Source organism: Bos grunniens, chromosome 29, assembly GCF_055505025.1.
Source record: "Bos grunniens cultivar Pamir isolate PY7600 chromosome 29, Bosgru_T2T1.0, whole genome shotgun sequence".
In the NCBI taxonomy this organism is placed as follows: domain Eukaryota; kingdom Metazoa; phylum Chordata; class Mammalia; order Artiodactyla; family Bovidae; genus Bos; species Bos grunniens.
In genome coordinates this window covers 33,361,402-33,387,850 of record NC_141193.1, presented here as the reverse complement: position 1 = coordinate 33,387,850, position 26,449 = coordinate 33,361,402, and the positions used below count along the sequence as shown (strand labels likewise).

The 26,449-nt window shown below is 38.4% G+C and overlaps 1 protein-coding gene across 2 annotated transcripts; it reads left to right on the top strand.

Annotated features, from left to right (window-relative positions):
• Nucleotides 1–20,578, top strand: CLNS1A (chloride nucleotide-sensitive channel 1A). Of its 2 annotated transcripts, none has more exons than XM_086385767.1 (7): nucleotides 1–204; nucleotides 7,025–7,161; nucleotides 11,947–12,048; nucleotides 13,631–13,738; nucleotides 14,880–14,990; nucleotides 18,097–18,186; nucleotides 19,816–20,578. In XM_086385767.1, exons 1-6 carry the CDS (start codon nucleotides 80–82, stop codon nucleotides 18,162–18,164), a joined length of 651 nt encoding a protein of 216 aa, XP_086241893.1. In that variant the 5' UTR covers nucleotides 1–79; the 3' UTR covers nucleotides 18,165–18,186; nucleotides 19,816–20,578. The 2 variants fall into 2 exon arrangements, with proteins under 2 accessions (XP_086241893.1, XP_086241892.1); XM_086385766.1 differs by having other exon boundaries at nucleotides 14,817–14,990.
• Nucleotides 20,579–26,449: the final 5,871 nt, after the last annotated feature.

Sequence of the window (26,449 nt, the reverse complement as noted above, 5' to 3'; positions counted from 1 at the left end):
GCTTCCGGGGCGGGACGCGGCGAAGGGTTTGCGGTGCCTCAGCCAGCTCCTAGCCGGTGTCTCAGCGCTCCTCGCAGTTATGAGCTTCCTCAGAAGTTTCCCGCCGCCTGGGTCGGCTGAGGGCCTACGGCAGCAGCAACCAGACACCGAGGCTGTGCTGAACGGGAAGGGCCTCGGCACCGGCACCCTGTACATCGCTGAAAGGTAGGGTCTCTGTTTCCGAGGGCTGGCTTCCTGCGCGCCTCGTCTCTGCCGGGCGCGGGCGGTGCGGAGTAGCGTGGGGGAGACTGAGACGTCTGAGGCTGTGGGGCTGGGGAGCGCGTGCCCCGCTTTGCCTAGGAGGTGCCTCTGCTGAGGAGAAGACTCGTGTGTTCCAGTGTCGTCTCCTCGGAGCCTTCTTGTCTCTCTTCGTCGTCAGACGGTGTTCGCCTCATTCATTGCGCTTTCTACCCACCTGTTTACTGGAGGTCTGACGGGGTGCTGCTTTTTGTTGAAGGTCTCATTGTAAGGTTTTGAGTTTCCAGGACCTGAGTGAAGAAGAGTCATCGAAGTGCCTGCCACGTTGATGATCAGGAATGGGAGGTGTTGCCCTGGGTAGGATATGTAGGTTTAGAGCAAATCGTGCAGGATTTTTAAAGCTTGGTTAAGGGGGTATAGGTTTTCTTCTGTAGGTATGAGTGGGGAGAGGAACACCTGCACCCCCACACTGGTAGGGGTTGTATCCAGAGGTACCTAACTCATTTCTGTTCCTAGAAGGAATTGCCCTTTTATTTGGGTACCTGGAGCATTTTTTGCTTTCATAGACTTGTTTTACATGTTGAGATTGTAGAATAGAAGTTCTCATTTCCGCGACATGGTTCCATTCATCTTCAAGCCAACAGTCACGCATTGAATCTTTTCCTGTCCTTCGCTTCTCTCTGTATTCTGTATCAGTTTTGTCTGCAGTCAGAGAAAATTCCCTTCTTTTAAGAAGTCACGTGATTATGTTGGACCCACACAGATAATCCAGGGTAATCTCTCTCTTGTGAACTGATTAGTAACCTTAATTACATACACAAAGTTCCTTCTGCCATGCAGCATATTCACAGGTTTGGCACCAGGAGATGTGAGAGTCATAGGGGCCAAAATTCTCCCTGCCACAGCAGGCACAAAAAGATGTAAAGAACCCCTTGCTTTCGAAGGAAATCTAGTCATTGAACAAAGCTTAGGTTTCTGGCCAGTCACAGGTAGGAAATATGGATGAGAGAAGATCAAGTTTGGGGTAAAGTACAGGTAATGAGTTTGGTCTGCAAATGTGGATTAGTTGCACATATGAGCATATTTCTTGGGAGAGTTGTGTTAAAGATGGATGGATTAGATACTTGAGAAGAGAGGGCCAAGGATAGAACCTTGGGGACACATCTACACAAGTTATGTTATAGAAGAAGAAAGTGAAAGTGAAGTCTCTCAGTTGTGCCAGACTCTTTGCGACCCCATGGACAGTAACCTGCACCAAGCTCCTCTGTCCATGGGATTTTCCAGGCAAGAGTACTGGAGTGGGTTGCTGTTTCCTTCTCCAGGGAATCTTCCTGACCCAGGGATCGAACCCAGGTCTTCCTCATTGTAGACAGACACTTTACCGTCTGAGCCACCAGGGAAGAAGAGACTTGAGGAAAAAGAGAGGAGTGGTCAAATAAAATAAAATCTGAAAAGCGCCTGTTGGGTATTGACAAGAAGATCTTCAGAGATCTTGTGAGAGCAATTTCTTTCAAGGAGTAGAAAGTGGAACACAGATATATTCTTAGCCCCTGCACAGTCCCCCTTTTCTCCATGGCTTCTCTGTGCATTGTCTCCTGTATAATATAAATCCTATTAGGGGAAGGTCCTATGCTTGTTTTTTCATTTGGATAAATTTCAAAACTAAAGAAAAGTTGCAAGTGTTGTAAATTAATAGCCGTAGCTCCTTCACCGAGATTCATCAGTCGTTAACATTTGGCCACATTTATCTCTCTTTTTTCTGAGATTTTTGAGTTGCAGACATGTCATCATTTCACCTATAAATACTTGTGTCAAAATCTAAGGATAAGGACATTCTCTTATATAACCATAGTGAGGAAGTACAAACTCCTTTTAAGCTCTTAACTGTTTAAAAAATTATTTATTTCAACTTTTTACTAACATCTTTTTAAGAAAGTATTTTTATAAAATATACATACAAAAAATATGAATTACAAATAGATGGTTTAAGGAGTTATATTTAAACTAACACCTGCATAGCACCTCAAGGTTAAGAGTAGAATATTACCAGTACCTTGGACACCATTTTTCATCCCTCTTAATTCATTATTAGCCTTACCTCTTTGGTTTCTTGCCCCTTTTTGTTCTTTCCCACCTAGCATTTCCAAATCTTTCTTTTTTTTTTCGGTCTGCGTTGCGTCTTCCTTGCTTTGTGCATGCTTTCTCTAGTTGTGGTGAGCAGGGCTACTCTTTATTATGGTGTTCAGGCTTCTTGTGGAGCACAGGGCTCTAGGCACATGGGTTTCAGTAGTTGAGCATGTGGGCACCAGTAGTTGAGGCGCATAGGCATGTGAAATCTTCCTGGACCAGGGATCAAATCTGTGTCCCCTGCACTGGCAGGTGGATTCTTATCCTCTTCGCCACCAGGGAAGTCCCTGTACCTTGACAGAGTCAACATCTCAACAAACTGGGAGTGCTTCATAGCTGCTGCTGCCGCTGCTGCTAAGTCGCTTCAGTCGTGTCCGACTCTGTGCGATCCCATAGACGGCAGCCCACCAGGCTCCCCCATCCCGGGGATTCTCCAGGCAAGAACACTGGAGTGGGTTGCCATTTCCTTCTCCAATGCAGAAAAGTGAAAGTGAAGTCGCTGAGTCTTTTCTGACTCTTAGCAACCCCATGGACTGCGGCCCACCAGGCTACTCCATCCATGGGATTTTCCAGGCAAGAGTACTGGAGTGGGGTGCCATTGCCTTCTCCGATGCTTCATAGAGGATGTGACAAATGAGGATTGACAGTTAGCCAGGTAAATGAGGTGGGTCTGAGAGGAAACATTCTAATTAGAAGAAACAGGATGCTCAGAGGCAAGGGTGAGAAACAATACTATGTGTGCCAGGATATATATTGTGTGTTCACACACACACACGCACAGTCAAGCAGTTCTCTTATTTTAGGGACCAACGGAGAAAGAGTGGAAACATAGTAAAGCTAGAGAAGGAGCTTCCCTGATGCCTCAGTGGTAAAGAATCCGCCTGCCAGTGCAAAGGACATGGATTCAATCCCTGATCCAGGAAGATCCCACATGCAGCTAAGCTCCTGAGCCACAACTGTTGACCTGTGCTCTAGAATCCGGGAGCCACAACTGCTGAAGCCTGTGCACCCTGCAACCGGTGCTCCGCAGCAAGAGAGGCCGTTGCAGTGAGAAACCCACGCACCACAACTAGAGAAAAGCCTGTGCGGCAACAAAGACCCAGCACGACCAAAAATAAATACATAAAGCTGGAGAAGGAGGGAGTCATGTTCTTGAGTTTAGCTTATGGCCTAAAGGCTTTGTGCAAACTACTTTAGTGTTGTAGGTAAAGAGGAACAGGGTCTGATTTGTTTTTAGGTAGTTTTTCAGGTGAAGATTGAGAGATTTAGAACTCCTTTGGACTTATTTTCAAAGCTTAGTTTTCATAGGAATTTGACTTTTTGTCCAAATGAAGAAAGGAACAGAGGCATGAATCATTCAAAATAGATTATTTGAAACAAGTGAAATAAAATATTTAAATTAAAAATAGGTAACTTAAATTTATAAGTAATGCTCTTTTTATGTTTATTCCCAAGTCAATTTTAAACCAGATAATTAAGCCAACCTAAATTCAAGATCTCTCTTATCTTTCTGTCCTGTCTTTTTCCCCAGGCCAGGAATAAAATACACTGTTAATTTGCGGAACCATTGGAGGATAGCACAACATTTCCTCTGTATCTTTACTAACTGCCAGATTCTTGTTTTTCCCTTATGTGACTCTTGGTTTCTTTGGGACTGGATATATAATTAGGGTTTCCCTGGTGGCTCAGACAGTAAAGACTCTACCTGCAATAGGGGAGACCTGGATTCGATCCCTGGGTTGGAAAGATCCTCTGGAGGAAGGCATGGCAACCCACTCCCGTGTTCTTGTCTGGAGAAGCCCCATGGACAGAGGAGCCTGGCGTCCACGGGGTTGCAGAGTCAGACACGACTGAGCAACTAAGCACAGCACAGGGTATAGTTAGATAGTTTGGTTTTGAAGGGCTTTTCTTCTAGAATATATGAAAAGAAAATAAGTAAAAAATCAGAACTTAATAATGAGAGTAAATGTTGCTTTTGAGTGAAACTTTCTTCTGTTCTGTTGAGTATATAATCCATGTTCCTGTATAAGATTATGAGTGCTCCACGGGAAATGCCCTGGGGAGATAGCATTTGTTCTGCCAGCAGTAAGGAACTACAGAGCAATAATTATGTGCTTTTTAAAGTGAAAGCCATAATTTATAGGCACTGAGTCTGTACTTGTTTTTCAGCTTTTCCGTCTCCTAATTGAGTCATTAAAGAAAATTTTGTGGCTCTGGGTATTTCAAATCATTTTGGGTACTGAAATTTGGAATACTCCTTTCTGAATTATGATAATGCCAGGGGATTTCTGAAGTGAGAAAAAAAGGAGTTTATTTGCTTTAAATAATATAGTTTTAATAAGGAACTGGCAGTACTTCCGTGATGCCTGAGCACTATTTCTTCTCCACATTAAGAGGAAAGCAGTGGAGGAAAGGCCCATAGAGCACATGCAGTCTAACTACAATAATAAAATCTACTTCTTTGGACCCAATGGGATGAGTTATTCTAGAGCTTTTATCACTTTAAAAAGCTTCCCAGTTTTTCATTTTCAATAAGCATGTTGAAACATTTCTCAATGACAGTGCTTTTTTGTTTTGTTTTGTTTTAGTGTACAGTTCCTTATGTTTTAGTGTGTTTACGAAGTTGTGCAATTTTCACCATAATCTAATTCTGCCTTTGCTTTTATAAGTGAGAGTCAAGTGTTACACATTTGTTTTGTGCTATTAGCCATTGATTTCCTTTGGGGGATTGAGGTGTAGAGCTCAGCCTCCCCTTACATTGAGTATGAATGCTCTCAGACTGCTGCAGTGTCATTGTTCCCACACAAGAAGTCCTAGGTTCTACTGTTGTGTTTGTTTTTGCTTCCTTAGATGTCAGACTGCCAGGCTTGTTACAGTTGTATAGAAAATAGAAGATATGGGGTTTTTATTGCATTAACTTCTTTTTAAAGTAAAAGCTTCATTGACCTAATTTACATAGCATGCAATCCATGTATTTAAATATATGTGTGTGTATGTGTATGTGTGTATAGGACTATCCTAGTGGCTCAGCAATAAAGAATCTGCCTGCAGTGCAGGAGCAGCAGGAGACACGGGTTCAGTTCTTGGGTGGGAAAGATCCCCTGGAGGAGATCATGGCAACCCACTGTACTATTTGCCTGGAGAATTCCATGGACAAAGGAGCCTGACGGGCTACAGTCCATGGGGTCACAAAGAGTCAGACATGACTGAAGTGACTCGGCATGCATACATATAATATATGTAACATACATAAATATGTTATATATTAATAAATAGGTATATATAACAGAGTTGTGCAGCCATCAACACAGTGTTATTTACTTTTAATTTCTTACTTATTTTTTTGGCCATGCTGCACAGCCTGTGGGATCTTAATTCCCCAACCAAGAATTGAATCTGGGCCCCAAAATTGAAAGCACCAAGTTATAACCACTGGACCGCCAAGGAATTCCCAATTCCTGAATATTAGAATATTAGATCTAATATTCTAGAATATTAGAATATTAGATCTAATATTCTAGAATATTAGAATATTAGATCTAATATTCTAGAATATTAGAATATTAGATCTAATATTCTAGAATATTAGAATATTAGATCTAATATTCTAGAATATTAGAATATTCAGGAATTTTAGAATATTTTCATGTCCCCCAAAGAAACTGACACCTGTTAGCAGTCACTTTGTATTTTCCTCCAGCCCTGTGCAACCAGTATAGTGCATTGGCTTTTATTTTATTAACATTTTTGTGGTTTCTTAAGCATCTTTTTTGCAACTTTTTTCCCTGCTAAATGGTGCAGTTCCAGATGGGTGAAGTATTACCAAAAAAAATCAGTCAGTCCTTACTCAAAACTCAGAGTACTGATTTTCCTGATACTTTTCCTTTGTTAAAGCAATAAAATATTTGCATTGACCACTTTTGAGGGATAACTAGACATTGCTTATTTGTGGCTTTCTCCTTAAGTTGCAAAATAAATGAAAGGCTTCATAACATCTGCTTTTCAATGTGATGATTATTTTCCAACTTGTGTTATTACAGCCATTTCATGTGTATGTTATTTAATGTAGGATTAGTGGAGAAATTAGTGCTTCTTAGGTATTTATTGCATATTTACATGCTAAGCATTGTGGCAATGGTTTTGAAGAATGTTAAAGCTTTGTCAAGTAACTCATGTTCTGTCCGATACATATAAAATTCATTACCACAGAGTTAGGTGCTCAGTTGTATATTACTGAGCCTAAGCGTGATTTAGGAAAAGAAGAGATCATTGCACTGGAATAATTGAAGAGAGGGTTTATGGAAAGACTGGGACTTACCCAGACGAAGAAGATTTGCCAAAGCAAAGAAGATGCCTGAAGACATTCCAAATACAAACAAGCATAAAAAGGCATAGAAACATACATGTGACTTAAGAAAAATAGCATTTCAAATCTGTTTGGATATTTAGATAGGGGAAAGTGAACTATAACAGAACTGTCTTAAAGAAACTAAATTCCTGCTGCGAATTTTCTTCTTTTAGGAAATTTCTAAACAATATGCTTGAATTTATTCACATATATATTAATATATGTCCAAGCTGCACCTTTATAAACATCAAATTAGGACGTCAAATTAGGATTTAATTTCTTCAAATAATCCACTTCACACATGTTTTTCAGCCGCCTGTCTTGGTTAGATGGCTCTGGATTAGGATTCTCCCTGGAATACCCCACCATTAGTTTGCATGCAGTATCCAGGGACCTAAACGCCTATCCACGAGAGCATCTGTATGTTATGGTGAATGCCAAATTTGGAGGTATGTATGGTATAATTTAATCTTGAGCTTCCTTTGGTGTAGTATATTTCAAAAAGCAGTCACTGATGATGATAATGTAGTATTCAAGCCATTCACTTATTTTGGATAATACTTTCTTAAGCAAAATTTCAGCACACTAAAATAATTTGCACACTGCCTTTTACTTTCTACATATTAATAGTTGCACTTAAAATTATTTAGCTGTTATGCATTTGCATTTCTTGTTTCTCCTCTTGAGTTTGTTATTCTTTCTCGGTGTAAAGGCATTTACTTTTAGCACCCTTAGAGGCTTGGATCCATATGCTTCCCTTCTAATAGTTTAGGATAGAACCTGTTTTGTTTTGTTATAGAAATAGTTCTTAATGGTGGACACGTTGCCCTCTCCCGACATTTGCCAGTTACATTTTGTCATGGCATTTTTGTCACCACTAGAGGTGGAGAGGAGCGCTGCTGACATCTAGTTAGAGGCCAGGGATACTACTAAACATCCTACAATTCCTAGGACAGGCTCCCACAACAGAGAATTGAATTAACCAGTCCAAATGTCAATATTATTGTCTCAAGATTGAGAAACCCTATGGTACAAGATTGCCAGGTCTTGCAGGTGGAGGAAACAACAGAGTCATAAAAATCTAGTACGGTTGATGAAAGAAGAAGTAAGAAAGATTTTTAAGATCCATTTTTTAGGCTCTCCATAATGAATTTCCCTGAGAGCTCAGTTGGTAAAGAATTCGCCTTGAAAAAAAAAAAAAAAAGAACCTGCCTGCAATGCAGGAGACCCCGGTTTGATTCTTGGGGCAGGAAGGTCCCATGAAGAAGGGATAGGCTACCCACTTCAGTTTTCTTGAGCTTCCCTGTGGCTCACTTGGTAAAGAATGTGCCTGTAATGTGGGAGACCTGGGTTTGATCCCTGGGTTGGGAAGATCCCTTGGAGAAGGGAAAGGCTACCTACTCCAGTATTCTGGCCTAGAGAATTCCATGGATTGTATAGTCCATGGGGTCACAAACAGTTGGACATGCCTGAGCCACTTTCACAATGAGTTTCAAGAATTCTAAGTGAGAAACAAGTTAGGCAGGAAATAAAAACTTATGCTTGATTTTTTAAGTATAACTAAAGTTTTTATAGTATATTAGTTTAATATGTTCATCCTTTGTGAGAATGAATAACTTTGGAGTTGAAAGACTGTTGTTACATTTTAGTAAACTTTTGATTTGAAGATAGTGCTTTGCTTTTCTTTGAAATAGCATGTAAGAAATAATGCCATGAATTTTCCTGTTGAGCTATTGCTCTTCCAATTTGGGATTTAGTATGGTTTCAGATATAACATGAGCATTTATATTGTGTGACACTACTTATTTAATTTTAAGACTTTTGGCACACCCTGCCTCATTAAGTGATAGACTGATTTAGCGATTTGAAAATATTTTTGGTGTGAGATTTAAAACTCTTGCCATTGGGAAGCATCTAAAGGTAGATAAAAATCTAGTGGAATTTGAAAGAGGGTAAGGAAATGTAAAAAGCTGTTGACCTTGTGTTGTAGTGAGACTTCCAGATGAGGTGGCCTTGGACACAAAGTTCACTTTCCATCTAAGTATCTTCAACTATGATTTTATAACCAAGAGTTTATATGCCATGTTTAGTTGAAAGCTTTCATTCATCCACTGATATATAGACATGAAATTTTATTTATTTCTATTTATTCTTATTATTTATTTATTTATTTGGCCATGCTACAAGGCTCGTAGGATCTTAGTTGCTTGGCCAGGGATGGAATGCAAGGCCCTGGCAGTGAGAGCCCAAGTCCTAACCACTGGACTGCCAGCGAATCCACACTCCCTGCGCCACCACCCTCCCCCCCGCCCTTTTTTTTGCCATTCATTCGTAGATGTGAAATTTTAGAGATACTCTTGTTGCTGCTGCTAAGTCACTTCAGTCGTGTCCGACTCTGTATGACCCCATAGATGGCAGCCCACCAGGCTCCCCCATCTCTGGGATTCTCCAAGCAAGAACACTGGAGTGGGTTGCCATTTCCTTCTCCAATGCATGAAAAGTGAAAGTGAAGTCGCTTAGTCGTGTCTGACTCTTAGCGACCCCATGGACTGCAGCCCACCAGGCTCCTCCATCCATGGGATTTTCCAGGCAAGAGTACTGGAGTGGGGTGCCATTGCCTTCTCTTGTTAGTCAGTTTTAAATTTTGGTGTGACATGCTCATAAATAGTGTAGAGCATTGGCATTGGGCAAAGGTGTATGTCAGAAAATAAAGTTAGAGAAGTAGGGTTTGAATAAAGCTAGCTAAAAGGGAAAGCACACTGAACCAGAACTTGGTAGGCAAGTCATTTTCATCTCTCTGAGCCTCCATTTTATCCAAAATAATTAGGGCATTGTAGTAATTTTTGGTTTTTAAACCTGGCTGCACATTAGAAACACCTTGGAAACTTGTTAAAAATACAATTTGGGGAGTCCCAAACTAGGTAATAAGGATTCGGCAGGTTTGGGGTGGGTATTTTAAACATTTATTCTATATGATTATCTTCTTGAGATAGACGGAATTAAAACTCTTACTAAAATAAGTAAAACTTTTCTATCTTACTAGGGAGTAGTTTTTTCCATCACCTGTATTTTAATACTTCTCCATTTCTGTTTATCTGGAACTGCACTTTTATAAGTTACACAGATGTGGATCCTGTTTTTCCAGCCTTTGGTCCTCTTGTCCTGACTCTTCAAGCCCCATATATTTATTTATTTATTTATTTTTTCTGTTTGGCTTACCTCCATTAACCACTAAAGTAGACCATCAGCTTATTGTTGAGAACATTAGATTATTTTTTAAATGACTAAAAAAAATACATTCCCATTTCTAAAATTTTAGAAACGTTTAAGGAGACAAGAGTTTGGTAGTCACTACTATGATCTAGTATGAGATGATTAATGTTTGTCATAGTGGTGTTTTTTTCCTAATTGTAAAAATGCTATATTTCTCTTTATTGCTTTAAGATACATACCTGTAGAAGAAAGGTTTGAAAAAAGGTGTTAATAGTGGTTATTTCTAGGGAGAGGACTAGAGGGGTAGGGACTTTTTACTTTGAATCCATCTTGACTCTTTCCATTATTTTTGTACCATTATTTGAATTTATGGTTTGAAAAGTGACGTCCATTCAGTTATGGAACAGTAGTTATAGTATGATATCATTTTTTTAAATGCGTTGAAAAAGTTTGGTAGTACCATAATATATTCAACTACTAAGAATTTTTTAGAACTGTCCAATATTTTTGTATTTTACTATTTTACAGAAGACACATCTCTTTTATGTAACAATTTAATAACATTAGAAACAGGACAGAAAAGTTCTATTATATATATTACTTAAAGCTGCTAATAGTGGCCATTTAAAATTTTGTGTTTTTTGCTTATCTGTATTTTTTCATTATTCAGTGAACTTGTGTGACTTATAAAAATTAAAAGTTAAAAAATATATAGTGGGTACCCCTTATTAAAAAGCTCTTAACATATTGTCAGCTTGCTTTCCAGAAAGTATATACTTTGAATGCCTTTCTACTTTATCTCCATCTATATGGAGAATTAACATTTTTTCAAAATGGCAGCTGTAATATGCTAAACGTTGTATTTTTAAGATGATTTTTTTAACATGTTTTGGTGGTTTTGGGGTCTGTTTGTTTTATTCACCTTTTTAAAAAAACATTATGAAATAATTCATATGTTGAAAAGTTCAGAATAATTTTTTTAAAAAGTTTTTCATTATATAATATCCAGTGTAAATTCTAACATTTTTTCATAATTAGTCTAAAAAAAATAAAATTATATTAATAGTATGGAAATTTGTTTTTATACCCCTCCCCATTTCATTCCTAATTCTGTCTCCAGAGTTTTTCTTAAAGATGATGTGTGTCCTTCCTGTCTATGCTTTTAGATTTTTACAGAGTGTATATATATATACACACCCTTAAGCAATATAATGGTTCTCTTTTGTGTTTAAAACTTGTAAATGTAAATGGTATTATATATATTCTCCAGTGAGCTCTTTTACTCAATTATGTTTTAAAATTCCTTCATTTTGATCCATATAAATCACATTTATTCATTTTCAGATGTTATCTACTGAACATAATATGATCAAGTTACATCTGTTTTCCTTTTTTAAATTAACATTTATTTCTTATATTTTCTGTAGTACATAAAGTACTTCAGGAAACATTCATGTACTTAGATTAAGAGTTGCTGGGTAATAGGATATGTACATCTGTAGTGATTTTAGCAGTTTCCACTTTGACCAACAGGATGTGCTAGTTCTGTTTATTGAACATTTGTAGCTTTTTCTTGCCAACAGACTTTATTTATTAATTTATCTTTTGAGTCAGTTAATTTTTATGTGCCTTAGTTTTCTTATCTGTAAATTGTTGGTGATAAATCACAGTGGTTTACAGACTGCTGCTGAACTCATTGTTTCATGGTGAAATAAACAGACATGACAGTGAAACTCTAATTGTTAGAGGTCTGACTTTTTGGGTTTCCTCACCCCCTACCATGATGTTGGGGCTTGGTATCCCTAGAACTTCAAGTACAGTGTGACTAGACCAGAGAGACTATCCAGAGTCTTTTTTTAGCTCTAAAATAATGTTTTATAATTGGGAGTAAAAAAAATGCAATGTTTAGATGTATCAATAAACATCCTTTAAGAAATACTTTTAAGATTGTATTTTTAAACATAAATATAGTTAAGCTGTTTTTTAATACCCTTTCTTTTCTTTTTTTATACCCTTTCTAGAAGAATCAAAAGAATCGGTTGCTGATGAAGAAGAGGAAGATAGTGATGATGACATTGAACCTATTTCTGAATTTAGATTTGTGCCTAGTGATAAATCAGCATGTGAGTATTCTGTAGAACATGTGATTTTTTTCCCTTTAAGTACCAAACATTCTTTCTTCCCCTGCCCCTGTCTCTCTCTCTCTCTCACTCACACACACACACACACACACACACACACACACACACACGCACACCTTCATCCTCATTTGTTGTTATTGTTTATTGTTTTAGTCGCTAAGTTATATCTGACTCTTTTGCGACCCCATGGACTGAAGCCTACCAGGCTTATCTGTCCATGGGGTTTCCCAGGCAAGAATACTGGAGTGGGTTGCCATTTCCTTCTCCAGAGGATCTTGCCAATCTGGGGATCAAACCCATGTCTCCTGCACTGGCAGACGGATTCTTTGCCACTGAGCCACCAGGGAAGCCCTCACTCTCATTCAGTTCAGTTCAATCGCTCAGTTGTGTCCGACTCTTTGCGACCCCATGAATTGCAGCACGCCAGGCCTCCCTGTCCATCACCAACTCCTGGAGTTCACTCAAACTCACGTATATCGAGTCGGTGATGCCATCCAGCCATCTCATCCTCTGGCGCCCCCTTTTCCTCCTGCCCCCAATCCCTTCCAGCATCAGAGTCTTTTCCAGTGAGTCAACTCTTCACGTGAGTTGGCCGAAGTACTGGAGCTTCAGCTTTAGCATCATTCCCTCCAAAGAACACCCAGGGCTGTCTCCTTCAGAATGGACTGGTTGGATCTCCTTGCAGTCCAAGGGACTCTCAAGAGTCTTCTCCAATACCACAGTTCAAAAGCATCAATTCTTCGGCCCTCAGCTTTCTTCACAGTCCAACTCTCACATCCATACATGACCACTGGAAAAACCATAGCCTTGACTAGACAGACCTTTGTTGGCAAAGTAATGTCTTTGCTATTCAAGCCCTCACTCTCATTACCTCTGTTCTATTGCTTTTTCTTCATTTTAGCATCTGTAATATCATTGAGGACCAGATACCTATTAATACAAAGATTGTCAATGAAGTGAGTGTAGTAGATACCATGTTCCTGGTGTGTTTTGTGAATGGAGGAACCTGTTATTTATGGACTTGGTCCTGTTGACTGTGAATCTCACTGAATAGAGGACAGTGGGCCCGTGGCAATTCCGAAGTGGATGATGCCAGGACAGCTGGAAAGAGCGCTGCCTTGAGGGGCTTCACCCTGATGCCAGTAGTCTGACCAGGACTCTGATGCTTTTTCTTGGAAAATCCAACAAGGCATGAGGAGATCTCAGTAATATTTCAAAAAGACCTCTTATTATTAATATTTTGTGGCTTGTCTATTGCCATCAAGATTGATTTTCCTTGAAATTTGGCATATTTTGTAAATACTGTGACCCTAGTATACCTCTTAGAGCAGGAAATGGCAACCCACTCCAGTATTCTTGCCTGGAGAATCCCATGGACAGAGGAGTCTGGCAGGCTACAGTCCTTGGAGTCGCAAGAGTCGGACATAACTTAGCGACTAGATCACCACCAATATACCTCTTGTCTACTCATTAAATTTATTTGCCCTGATGGTTGTCTTATTAGATTTTTATTGTACATTAATCAGAAAAAAATTAATGAGAAATTTTTAATTTACTTGTTCAGTGGAGGCAATGTTCACTGCAATGTGTGAATGCCAGGCTTTGCATCCAGATCCTGAGGATGAAGATTCAGATGATTACGATGGAGACGAATATGATGTGGAAGCCCATGGTTAGTGAAGTGGATTTTTTTTAAAGTGTTTGTGTATGTATTTAAAACATTTATGTATGTGTGTTTCATTTTAAACATGTATTTGTATAGGGTATGGGATTATAATTCTTTTATATCTCTTAAGTATTCATGTAACTTGGTTTTTAATAAAAGTTAGTGGCACAATTCATGTCTCAGCCAAGTTAGAAAATGTTACAGGCATCCCAAGCTTGAGGGCAAAACATAGAGGGCGGGGGAGAAAACAGAAGTAAATAGAAGAAAAGACTGTGATAAGATAATGGGTAGTTGGGAGAATCTTTTAAAGTTGAAGTTGCTCCCAGAAAACAAGCCTCTCTCCACTGCTTGGAACCTGTATCATCTACATCTTTAACGTATTCCATCAACCACCTCATTGCTAAGGTGATGTCTTTTCCCCAGAACCATACTTCATTTATCTAAGATTATCTCCCTTTACCTCCTCAGAGCAAAATACAGTCACTAGCTTGGTGTAGAGTCTTGTTACTTGAGGTGTCTGCTGTTTTCTTCTCTTTTCTCATGGATACCAATTTGGCTCCCTAAAGCTGTTGCCTCCTTATGTGCCACCTCCTGGCTTGAGACAGACTCATTTCTGGGATTCTCCTTTATATACATCTAAATACATTATCATCTTTGCTGAAGTTTCAGGGTAATTTAATTTTTAAATCCTGTTTGTATTTTCCAGAATTTCTGGTTTTTTAAAAGCAGGATGCATTTTAATCAGCAAAAAACAGTCATGTAAAATTCCCACCTTGGGATAAAACTCTGTAATCTTAGGAACACCCTCTTTTCCTCCTAGTCCCTGGACATTTGATTCTTTGGGAATTGCTATATACTTGCTTGTTATCTCTTAGAATCCCTTCTCATCTTAGAGAGTAGAGACATTTTCTGTGTATATTTGTCTTCAATAGATGGCTGATGTGTGTGTGTTGAATAAATGTTGAGTGTTTTCCTTGAAGCCTTTTTTCACTGTACCTTATCTTCAGTAGATAGATGCATTATTGATTGTCTTTTTTTCCCCCTAATTGTTCTATAATGGCTTAAAAGCTTTTAATTTATTTAGAACAAGGGCAGGGGGACATCCCTACATTTTATACCTATGAAGAAGGATTATCCCATTTAACAGCAGAAGGCCAAGCCACACTGGAGAGATTGGAAGGAATGCTTTCTCAGTCTGTGAGCAGCCAGTATAACATGGCTGGAGTCCGGACAGAAGATTCAATAAGAGATTATGAAGGTGAGTACTCGGAATTCTTGATGGTATAGGAAGCAAATGTAGAATTACGTAGAATGGGAACTATATGTAAGTGTTTTTAAACTTTTTTCCCTAACTTAACAAAAATCTGTAAGTTTTGTATTCTTTTGACTCCGCCTTTATCATTTGTTCCCTGCCAGTCTAATACTGACTGCTATGGATTTTTCCTTTAAATGACTTTTCAGATCTCCTTGCTATAACTACTGCTATGCTCCAAACATAGGTCCTTTTTCCCTCACACTGGATTTGTAGTAGGAAATTTTTTGCCTCAAATCAGTCTTCCCTCTACCTCACTGCGCCTTATTAATCTTCTGAGAACACTCAGTGTCATTGATATTCACCATATAAATTCTTCGGACTCTGGAGAGACACCTCTGTCTTTGCGCCACTTGTCTCCAATCTTGTTCCTACTACCCTCAAGAAAACATTTAGGTAGTGTTCCTATGTGTCAGATCCTGATGGAAGCACGTTATGTGTATTTACTCATTTAATCCTTCCAAGAACCTTCTGGTAGATGTTGTTTAGCAGCTTCAGTCATGTCTGACTCTTTGCGACCCCATGGACTGTAGCCCGCTGGGCTCCTCAGTCCATGGGATTTCCCAGGCAAGAATACTGGAGTGGGTTGCCATTTCCTTCTCCACAGTAGATGCTGTTATGAGCCCCATTTTATAGATGAAGAAACTAAGGCACAGAAAGGTCACATACCTAGCTTGCAGTCAAATAGCTAATAAGTGGTAAGGGGATTAAATAAGCTAATGTGTAAAAACAATCTGCCAGATACCGTTATGAGCATTTCTTGCATCCTCCATGTATTCAGTTCAGTATTTTGTGTTGCTACAGAATCTTAACACTTTTAATTTTTAGTGATGCAGAATGTTCTTAAAGAGGATTGCCATAGTTTTTCTTTTATTGATGTTTAAGTTTCTCTCATAATGTTGTGATCATTATCTCCATGTACATAGCGTTCTGACCTGAGGTTCCTGAAGTTCTGGGGTATTTAATTTGGAATTAGGCTGTGGGTCACGTTACTGTTCGTTGTGTCTGCTCTCCATTTTAAGCTCTACATGGTGAGCCTCTAACATAGGCTTTAGGGTTAGGTGACTCAGGTGATCTCTAGTGCTATACCGAAATCTTAGCTGAAAGAATTCAAGATACTCCTTTTTTTTTTTTATTATAGTGATTAGCTGAAGAGTACCCTTGGACATTAAAAAACCTTTCATCACTGAAGGCTTTTTGTTGTTTTTAATTATAGAACTTTTTATTTAATGCTTTATAGCAACTGACTTTAAGGTCACGAACACTTGTTGGTAAAGTGAGATAATTTGACTTGTATTCCTAAGCCTCACTGGCATATTGAGTTGCCTATACATAAAATTCAGCTTAAACCATTCTCTGTCTTCTTAAGTTCTGGGTACCCACATCACTTTTTTTTTCCACTTATTTAATTTGACCTGTGCAATTTCTTTTTTTAAATTTATTTTTAAAATAATATATTAACAGTATGCAACATGATGTTCTGATAAATCCATAGTGAAATTTCAACTGGTGGCATTTCAGTGCTTCCTGTGTTTGTTTATGTAAGAGATGTTTGTTGAGCTACTGTGGCAGGTAGAGAGAATACAGGAGTGCCTAAGGAAGATGCAGTTAATATCTATCAATGGCATTCTAGTGGAGAGAAAAAGAAATTAACTAGTTAGGTAGTTACAGTACATTGTGATACAACATTGAGATAAAGGGGAAGCTTGCAGAACTATGGAATCAGAGGCTGGACAGTCAGAGAGAGATTCAAACTTCATGGAGTAAGTGACATTTAAGCCACAGTCTGAAGATAAATAAAAATGAACCAAGTAAAGAGGGATTACATACAGTTTGGGGAGAGAGGCAGGTCAGGGGGTCAGTCATGTGTAAAGTGAAGGATCAAGAGACCATTCAGCTTTGGGGAACTGAAAGTTCATTATATCTGGAATTCTTGAGTGTGATGGGTAGCTATTATGGCAACAGATAAAGGTGGAATAGTGAACTGGACTGTATAGTAACGGAACTTGAAAGCTGTGTTAAAGAATTTCAACCTGTGTTTAAGTCAGTGGGAAGCCATTGAAGAATTTTAGTTTGATTAGTGTTTTAGAAGATGACTCTGGCTGTGATACAAAAAATTAATTGCAAAGGGAGATACTAGAGGAGATACTAGATACTTAAGAAGCTTATGATTTAAATTAGATGAGAGATAGTGGCCTAATTAGGGAGTGGCAGTAGTGTCAAAAGACTGAACAAATTTGAGAGGTATTTAAGAGATAGAAGCAACAGAAGTTAGAGATATGGTAGGGGTTTCTGGGTTGAGCAAGTAAGAAGTATCCTTTTGGAAAGGGATGTATTTTCTATGTGGAAAGGTGAGTTAATTTTATATAAGTGTTTTATTTGTATGTCCTGCTGAATGTCTGAGTGGTGGGGTGCCAATGGGCTGTGGGCAGAAGCCAGTTTGTGGTGGGCTAAAGAGTTGAGCGTGAGTGGGAGGTGAAGAAGTGGCAAAAGCAGCTTTAGACAGCTCTTTCCAGGGGGCTTTTTTTGGTTGTTGGTTCTCCCCCATCTTTTTTTTTTTTTTTTTCAATGAGATTAAAAAAACAGAGATAAGTAAGAATCTCACTTTACTTATTTATTTCAGTCTTTTCTACTGAATTATGTTGCAAGCTTAGATAGTACTTCATGCTTTAAAAAAAGAAGTCATATGGTGAAACATCTAACACAGTTCTGTGAAGAGTGAAAAATGGATGCTTGCTGCATTTGAAAGTCCCTGCTTGGAGCTCTTTCATTTCTGAGACTGAGAGTTGCAAAGTGAAAGTTAAATATACATACTAATTTTAACTTGGCCTAAATCCACAGGTGGCATTTTTCTTAGTCTGTTCCTTGGTAGTTTCAATTGTCAAGACTAATACAATTATGTAAAGTTTAAAAATAAAATAAAATAAAAAAAAAGAAATAGCAACTCTTACCAGCAGAGGGCGCTAGCTTCCTTCTGGTTGAAATCTAAGCTGACTCTTAACTATCGAAAGTGCTTAGTAGACTGTTGCTCAGTGGTTAATTTTTTCTTCAGATGGGATGGAGGTAGATACTACACCAACAGTTGCTGGACAGTTTGAGGATGCAGATGTTGATCACTGAAAATGATGGATGCTGCTTTAGGGTGAGTATTTTCTCCCTTGTCACTGAACATGAAAGTCATGTGAAACAATTGATTTTTATCTTCAGATTTGAGGAGAACTCTAACAAATTAGCAGTTGTGGGAAAATGTTTTTTAATCCATTTATGAAGTTACTTGAAACTATGTAGTTTCTGCCGCTAAGAAATCAAGATCTGACAGCATGGTAATGTTCAGGTTAACATTTACTGAGCACTTACTAGCTGCCAAGCACTGTGCTAGCCGTTGAGAGTACATGGAAGGATAAGACGCTGATTTTCAGTGAATCAAGAGAAGGACATTACCCTTTGTTCAAAAGCAGAGATCTCCCTGGTTGACTCATGTGGGAGCAGCAGAACTTGAGGTCATGTCCCGCTCTGCTCTTGAGTCAACTTTTCCTTCCCACTTAGGATATTTGAAACCTTAGCATTTCATCAAAAACACAAAACAGAGATTTGCTACAATAATTCACAAAGCAGATTATTGCCTTTGTGAATATAACATCTTAACCATGAATTGTGATAATGGATCTCAGCTTTCCTCTCAGCTGCTGCCAGTGGAACTATTAGAAAATAACCTTAAAAGTTCTGTGATTTATGTCTCTTTACTTATACAACATTTACTTCTGTCATTGGTAGCCATCATCTAAAATCAGCAGTGTCTCCTCTACAGTTTGCTTAAAGTATGTGTTAACATTGTTGGAGCTCTGCTAATGTTAATTTTCAGATTTCACAGTTCTGGATATCAATATTTCACTGTTGAAATAATACTTTATGGGGAATCTTTCAGTACCAATATGTCTTCTTCCTTTATTGATGAGATTCTTTATTTATCACATTCTTCATAGTATATGGATTTTTTTCAGTAATTTTTATTAAAACTGGAAAACAGATTTTTTGATCTGGCTTTAACATATTTCTTCTTGAAAAGGGACTATTCAAAGAATGCCAACTACTCTATTAATAAGATGGAGAAACGTATTTGGTATGTCACTAATGGTTACACAAATGGAATGTTGGAGCATTTTTCTGGTGAGAATTCTTAGGATTCTTTGAAGTACAATTTTTATGATGAAACAACTGTAAAATAGCCACAACTTTCTAATGAACTGATAATTTGTTTATGTTCATTTTGTGCTATAGCTAGAGCAAAGAGATTTTTATTCATAAAGTTTATGAATAAAAAAGTTCTTCATCTGGATAATGAATTAATTATCCAGCATTAACCTTAATTAATTAATCTTAATTCCAAACAATGTCTGTAAATTTTTAATCATTTAAAATTACATTTGGCTTTGAGGAGAGAACAAGAAATAATTGGAGTATGTAGGTAGGTATTAGAAATTTCAAGATAATGAAGCTATGACCTCTCGATGGACAAGATAGAGTGCGGGGGGAGGCACATGAGTGGTGGAATCACAGCTCCACCACATTACCAGCTCTGTGCCTTCAGACAAGGAGTGTAACTTCTACGATTCTCAGTTTCCCCTTCTGAAAAATGAAGATGATAGTAACTGCCTGGCAGGATTATTGCAAAGATTGAAATATAATATATGTAAGTCCTCTGGCAGTCTTGACTAGGCATTTAATAAATAATAGCTATTAGTATAAACACTGTAAACCTTTTGTTTTTCAGATTCTGCTCATAACTGTAGGAGAGAACTTGGTGCCTCTTCCACTGTGGAGTGGGTGTTGATGAAAGTCTTTTTCTTTCTCCAAAACTTACCTGAACCAGTTCTTTCTTGAGACAGAGTATACTGAGACAAGAAGCTGTCACCAGCACAAGAAACTATGACCTTTATTAACAAAGGTGAATTAACTTAACCAGAAGGGTATTTGTAGTTTATGATTTACCCCAAACCGTTGTGTCTAGGTGTACTCTCTGAGTAGGCCTGTGATTCCCACCTTCACTATATGCATCCTCAAAACCTAGCAGGACTACGTGGTGGAAATGCGCTGGCGTTTGAAGGTGTAGGTAGACTGCGTGGGAAAGAGAGGCTGAATCTAAGCTATATGCCTTAGGGCCTAAGGATACCCTTAACTCCTTAAAAAAGAAAAACAGAGGTCTCGGAGAAATCCTAATCTCTGCACTTTCCACAGGGATAAAGGTCTTTTTACTAACTGGGGACCCAGGTCAGTTAACTCTAGGGAGCCTCTTCAGAAACAGCCCAGCCACACATATTACCACTAACACAAGTGCTCCTGCCTAGCCTTTGCTCCTTTCACCATGTTTCATCAGTCTGTTCTGTTATAACCGCTTAGGTTGTATCCTTTCATTGCCAGCCTCTCAGGTCAGTTTCTGTAAAAGAACAAGCGGAATTGGGATGAAGTTCTCAAAGTATTTCAGAAAATTGTTTTGTCTTTGTGATAGCTTAACAAATAAATTTAGGTTTTCTATATTATTGTGCTCTCATTCTTGACTAAAACTATTAAAGAGAAACAGCTTGTAAAAAATTAGTGTTTTGACAAAAAACGAGATTCTTGTTGGTCTTTGACTTTTGCTGAGAACATGAACATGGAGTGAGTAAGAGATGTATAGGGCTTCTGAGGGACAGGGCAAGGTTATAACACTGCAGAGGGACTTCTGCTGCTTCCATTTGAACCAGGAGTGATTTCTTATAACATACTTTTCAACTCTCAGTTTTCAGAGATACCTATCAGGCTGATTTATAATTACAGGTTTATACCTGGACTTTATGACCAAAAAAATAGGTTAGAAAAGCTCTTCACAATTACCTGACTAATTAGTGACTAATTTGTCACCACTAAACCCAGTGTTCTTTTCAGCACTTTTACTTGGTTTCCCTCATCTTGCATGGTGGACTGGAAAAACTAATATTCTTTCTTCTGAGCAGACTCTCATAAATACTGAATTTGTTAAAACAAGCAAGTAAAAAGGCCACTTTTTACAGAGACTTTGTATTGTCCTGGGTTCTTCACATGCACTATGTGTATAATATTCTTAATCACCTTATGAAGTATAGGTGTTTTTTTGATCCCACTTTAGAGATGAGGAAACAGTTACAGAGAGAGGTAAAGTAACATTTAAGGTCATACAGATAGGGAGCAATGGCACCCCACTCCAGTACTCTTGCCTGGAAAATCCCATGGATGGAGGAGCCTGGTAGGCTGCAGTCCATGGGGTGGCTAAGAGTCAGACACGACTGAGCGACTTCACTTTCACTTTTCACTTTCATGCATTGGAGGAGGAAATGGCAACCCACTCCAGTGTTCTTGCCTGGAGAATCCCATGGACAGAGGAGCCTGGTGGGCTGCCGTCTATGGGGTCGCACAGAGTCGGACACGACTGAAGTGACTTAGCAGCAGCAGATAGGGAGCTGTGATTTTTAAGCCTGTGCTCCCAAATACCATACAGCCTTACTATCTATCAGCAGCTTAAAGAAAGCACATTTTCTCTTTATTGCAGGGTTTTCAGTGTTAAAATTTCAGTGGACAGCACAGGAAGTTCCCAAATTTCTCTGCTAACAGTCTCAGTAGCACTCATGATTCTGTCCTAGACATTTATCCATTCTGCAGTAAGCAGTCCATGTATCTCATGGGCTCTTCCTAGAAATTCTATTTGAATTGCTTTTTAAAGTCATGCTTACATACTTGTAATCATGACTTTCAGTGAAACATTAAGTGCTCTTTGATAACATGTCAACAGAATGTTGAGATCATGTGCACTGTGTTTCCTGTAGGCACTACTGTGGTCAGCCTGGTATTGTGGATAAGGCAGTTAGCTAAGATGCAGGAGACCAGGCATCTAGTTCTGACTTGACAGACAGTATTTAACCCCTCTGGTCCTACTTCCTCATCTTTGTAAAATAAGAGGATTAGGTTCAATGTCTGAATGACTTTAAAAGATTCAACTGTAACATTCTGTATCAGTAGGGAGCTGTACCCATAGCTTTGGGAAAATAAGAGAAGGTGAGAAGAAAAGATCAGGTCGGGCTGTTTTAAAAAACTCATAATGATCACTAACCCAACATTTCTTGATTCTATTTGAACTTAATTTTAGGGTTGCTGGAATTGGTTTGTTTCCTATTTCTTGAGGTAGAGAAAATTTAAAGAAAAGACATAGATACTCTCCGCCCATAATATGAGCCATCTAAAATATCCTTAAGGCTAGTTAGTGATCATCTGTTCTAGATTCTGTTGTTTAAAACATAAATTCATTAAAATATCCCAGTGTATTTCTGCCTCCCTTAGATTACTTTGTCAGATATTGATACTTTTCACACAGGCTTCTTTAAATGTTAATTAAGTATTTTGAGATATTGTTGGGATCTTTGCTGGTATGATTGAAGACGAGAGATTATGCACAGATGATTGTAGCCCTTTACTTCTGGAAGACAAGTGTGATTACTCATTGCTCAGAGAGATTTTAGATATTTAGATAAAGTTTTATATATCTGCAGTATTTCACATAGAATCACTGTATAGCTAATTCTCATACAAATCATGTTTTTCAAGTATTTCTAGAATAGGTGAATCTGGTACCACCTTCTGTGACTTGTCATTGAGTCACTCGGTCATGTCCAACTCTGCAGCCCCATGGACTGTAGTCCACCAGGCTTCTCTGTCCATGGAATTCTCCAGGCAAGAGTACTGGAGTGGGTTGCCATTTCCTCCTGTTAATTCTAAGAAAATCCCTTCTGAGGGTTCTAATAGAATTGTTGCCATCCCATGACAAAGAAGGTAAAATTGAAAAATATTTTCATTTGCATATCGCTCTGTCTTCTCTTATCTATGTAGATAAAACCAATATCTAATGTGGGGGACTTAATAACTTCAGATGAGAAATTAGAAAAACTCTTTGGGAGAGCAGTGGAGCTTAGAATTGTTTTTAACAATAATTTTAAGAAGAAAAATAGAAATATATAACTTGGGGATGAGAAGGCTAAATAAAAGTGTATAAGGCTAATTCTTAGGATTTTATTTTTGGATTATTTTGAAGTTTATATGAATCACTAACAACAGTGCCTGAAAGATGATGCAGTAAATGGTAATTATTACAAATAGTAATTAATTCTTTCCATAACAGAAAGAAGCGGCTACAAATACAATGTTAACTCACCTTTTAGAATACATTTGAGATGCCTGATATTTAAAATTCCACTGAGCAATTAAAAGAGATGTGATAAAATTATGTACTTTTTCTCAAAGGACCTTCAGGCCTTCACTACAAGTCTGTACTCTTGCTCTACAAACAAGTCCATTATACCTAAGCATCTAGTTTCTTTTGCATGTAACAGGTTAAAAAGGAGAAAAGGGTGGTTGCATCAAGCATATCAATAGCAGTAGTAGTAAGTAGCGGACAGAATTAGGAAGAAAAGCAAATACATATTACCCCAAAATAACAACCTTCATAGTGTATAATGCAAATGTATGTGAGGATAGTATATCAATTTATGTTCATAAAAGTATGATCAAAATTACCAGCCTAAATTTTGGTTGTAAATAAATCCAAAACTGGCTAACTTAAGCAGGAAAAAAAAAGTATTAGAAGGCTATTTGGTAGCTCACGAAATGGACATGAAAGGTGAAATAAACCAGGCTCAGAAAAAGGTTAGGAACTCCAATTGGTTTACATAAGATGTGATTCCTCTGGGTTGTTAGGCTGATTTAATTGTTTTATGTCTTTGAGTGACTGACCACAGGGTCCTGGTTGGTACTCTATGTGTTGCCAGAAAACAGGAATATCTGGTCTGTTCAGCTTCTGTTGTGGAAGGGCACTCCCTCTGCCTAGGTTCTCACAGTGGTGGATTACCCCAAATAGAAAAGATCCTTGGATACTGGTTTGTAAAATTTACAGCTGGGCTTCCCTGGTAGCTTAGTGGTAAAGAATCTGCCTTCAGTGCAGGAGAAACGGGTTCAATCCCTGGGTCAGAAAGATCCCCTGAAGAAGGAAATGGCAATCCTAAGTATTCTTGCTTAGGAAATCCCATGGACAGAGGAGCCTGGTGGGTTACAGTCCATGGGGTTGCAAAAGAGTCAGACACTGAGGCTTAGCAACCAAACAACAATTGCAAGCCTAAACCTTAAAAAAAAAAAACCTTATAAATTGAGGTTGTATTTAATTAAAGTTAAGGAAGATTTTTATAAATACTGAGGGACATACTGTTTGTCAAATTTTATATTTTTAATTAAAAAAGTTTTGGCTGTGCTGGGTCTTCGTTGCTTTGCAGGGGCTTTCTCTAGTTTTGGCGCTACTGTTCACTTCAGTGCAAGGGCTTCTCATTGCGGTAGCTTCTCTTGTTGCAAAGCATAGTCTGTAGGGAAGCTGTGCGGTAGTTGCAGCATGCAGCTCAGTAGTTACAGCTCATGGGCTTATTTGCTCCGAGGCATGTGGAATCTTCCTGGACCAGGGATCAAATCCGTGTCCCGCATATTGGCAGGCAGATTCCTATACACTGTGCCACCAGATAACTCAAAATTGAAAGTGCACCTGAGTCCTCCAATTAAAAAAAAAGGATCCAGACCACCTGCTGAGTATAAAAATAATAATAAAATGCCCATGAGAGACCCAAAAACTTCACTTAAAGGAATTTATTTAAAAGATAAATTTTCACACTAGGAAAAGTCTAAGCACAAGGATATGAATAGTATATTTGTAAAAGACTGAAAATAAACTCAATATCTATAATTAAGCCTGAGTGAACTATTTTTTTAAATGTATTTATTTATTTTGGTTGGAGGCTAATTACTTTACAATATTGTAGTGGTTTTTGCCATGCATTGACATGAATCAGCCATGGGTGTACATGTGTCCCCCACCCCCAGTCCCGAACCCTCCTCCCACTGAGTAAATTATTTACAGTACCTCTGTACAATGGAAAACTATATCCCTTAAAAAAAAATAGAGCCTGTGTACCAATACTCAGTAAGCTCCAAGGTCCATTAATTATGGTGGGGATTATATATGTCATGTGCATATACATGATACATGAGAAAGTTATTTCTCGAAGAGGTAGGGAACAGAGGTAGGAGGGAAACTTGAGTTTTTTTTCCCTCTTCATGAGTTGAGTTGTCCCCCCTCAAAAAGATGTTGAAGTCCTAACACCCAGTGCCTGAGTGTGATCTTATTTGGAAATAAGGTCTTCACAGAGGTAATGAAGTTAAAATGAAGTCATTAGGATGAGCCCTAATCTGACATTACTGGAGGGACATGTTCTTAACTGAAGGGAGAATTTGGACACAGAGATGACATGGATAGAGGGAAAGCCATGTAAAGATGGACGGCTATAGTGAGGCATGTACAAGCAGAGGAATGCCTGAGGCTACCAGAGCTAGGAGAAAGGTCCAGAACAGATCCTTCCCTAGTGCCTTTAAGAGGGGTCATGACTTCTGACATCTTGACCTTGGACTTCTGCCCTCCAGAGCTGTGAGAAAATAAATTTCTCTTATTCTAAACCACCTCATTTATGGTACTTTGTTATGGTGTTACCAGAAAACTAACCTGTCCCCTGCCCAGTTGTATTTTATTATTCTACCAGTTTATTGCTACCAACCCATCTCCCTCAACCCTCATGCACATGTGCTCAGTCATGTAACCTCATGGACTACAGCCCACCAGGTTCCTCTGTCCATGGATTTTTCCAGGCAAGAATACTGGAGTGGGTTACCATTTCTTTCTCCGTGTATTTTTTTTTTAATCTGAGGAATAGGGATTTGGGCTTTATATTGTCATTTATTTTTATTTATTTACTTGGCTGTGTCAAGTCTTAGTTGTGGCATGTGGGGTCTTTGTTGTGGCTCACAGGCTCCAGATCTCATGGGAGTTCCCCAGTGGAGGGTGGGATCTTAGTTCACTGACCAGAGATCAACCCACATCCCCTGCTTGCACAGTGGATTCTTAACCATGGGACCACCAGGGAAGTCCCTGTATGTCAGTTTAGAGTTTAGAAACAGTTTAGGGTTTCAGAAAATCAGAAAATTTATAACAGTCATTCATTGTTTAAATGCAAAACTCTGCAGGTAAAGGAAAAGTTAGTTATTACCTAATTTTATAAATAATTTGTGTTATGAAATATTTTTGGCATATTAAGACTAATGTTACCTAGAGAATATTATGTTTAGTGAAATAAGTCAGGAAAAAAACAAATACTGTATGATATCACATATGTGGAATTGAAGAATAATACAAATGAATGTATATGCAAAACAGAAACAGACTCAGAAAACAAACTTGTGGTTACCAAAGGGAAGAAATGGAGAAGGAACAAATTTGAGATACGAGATTAGCAGATATGAGCTATTAATATCAT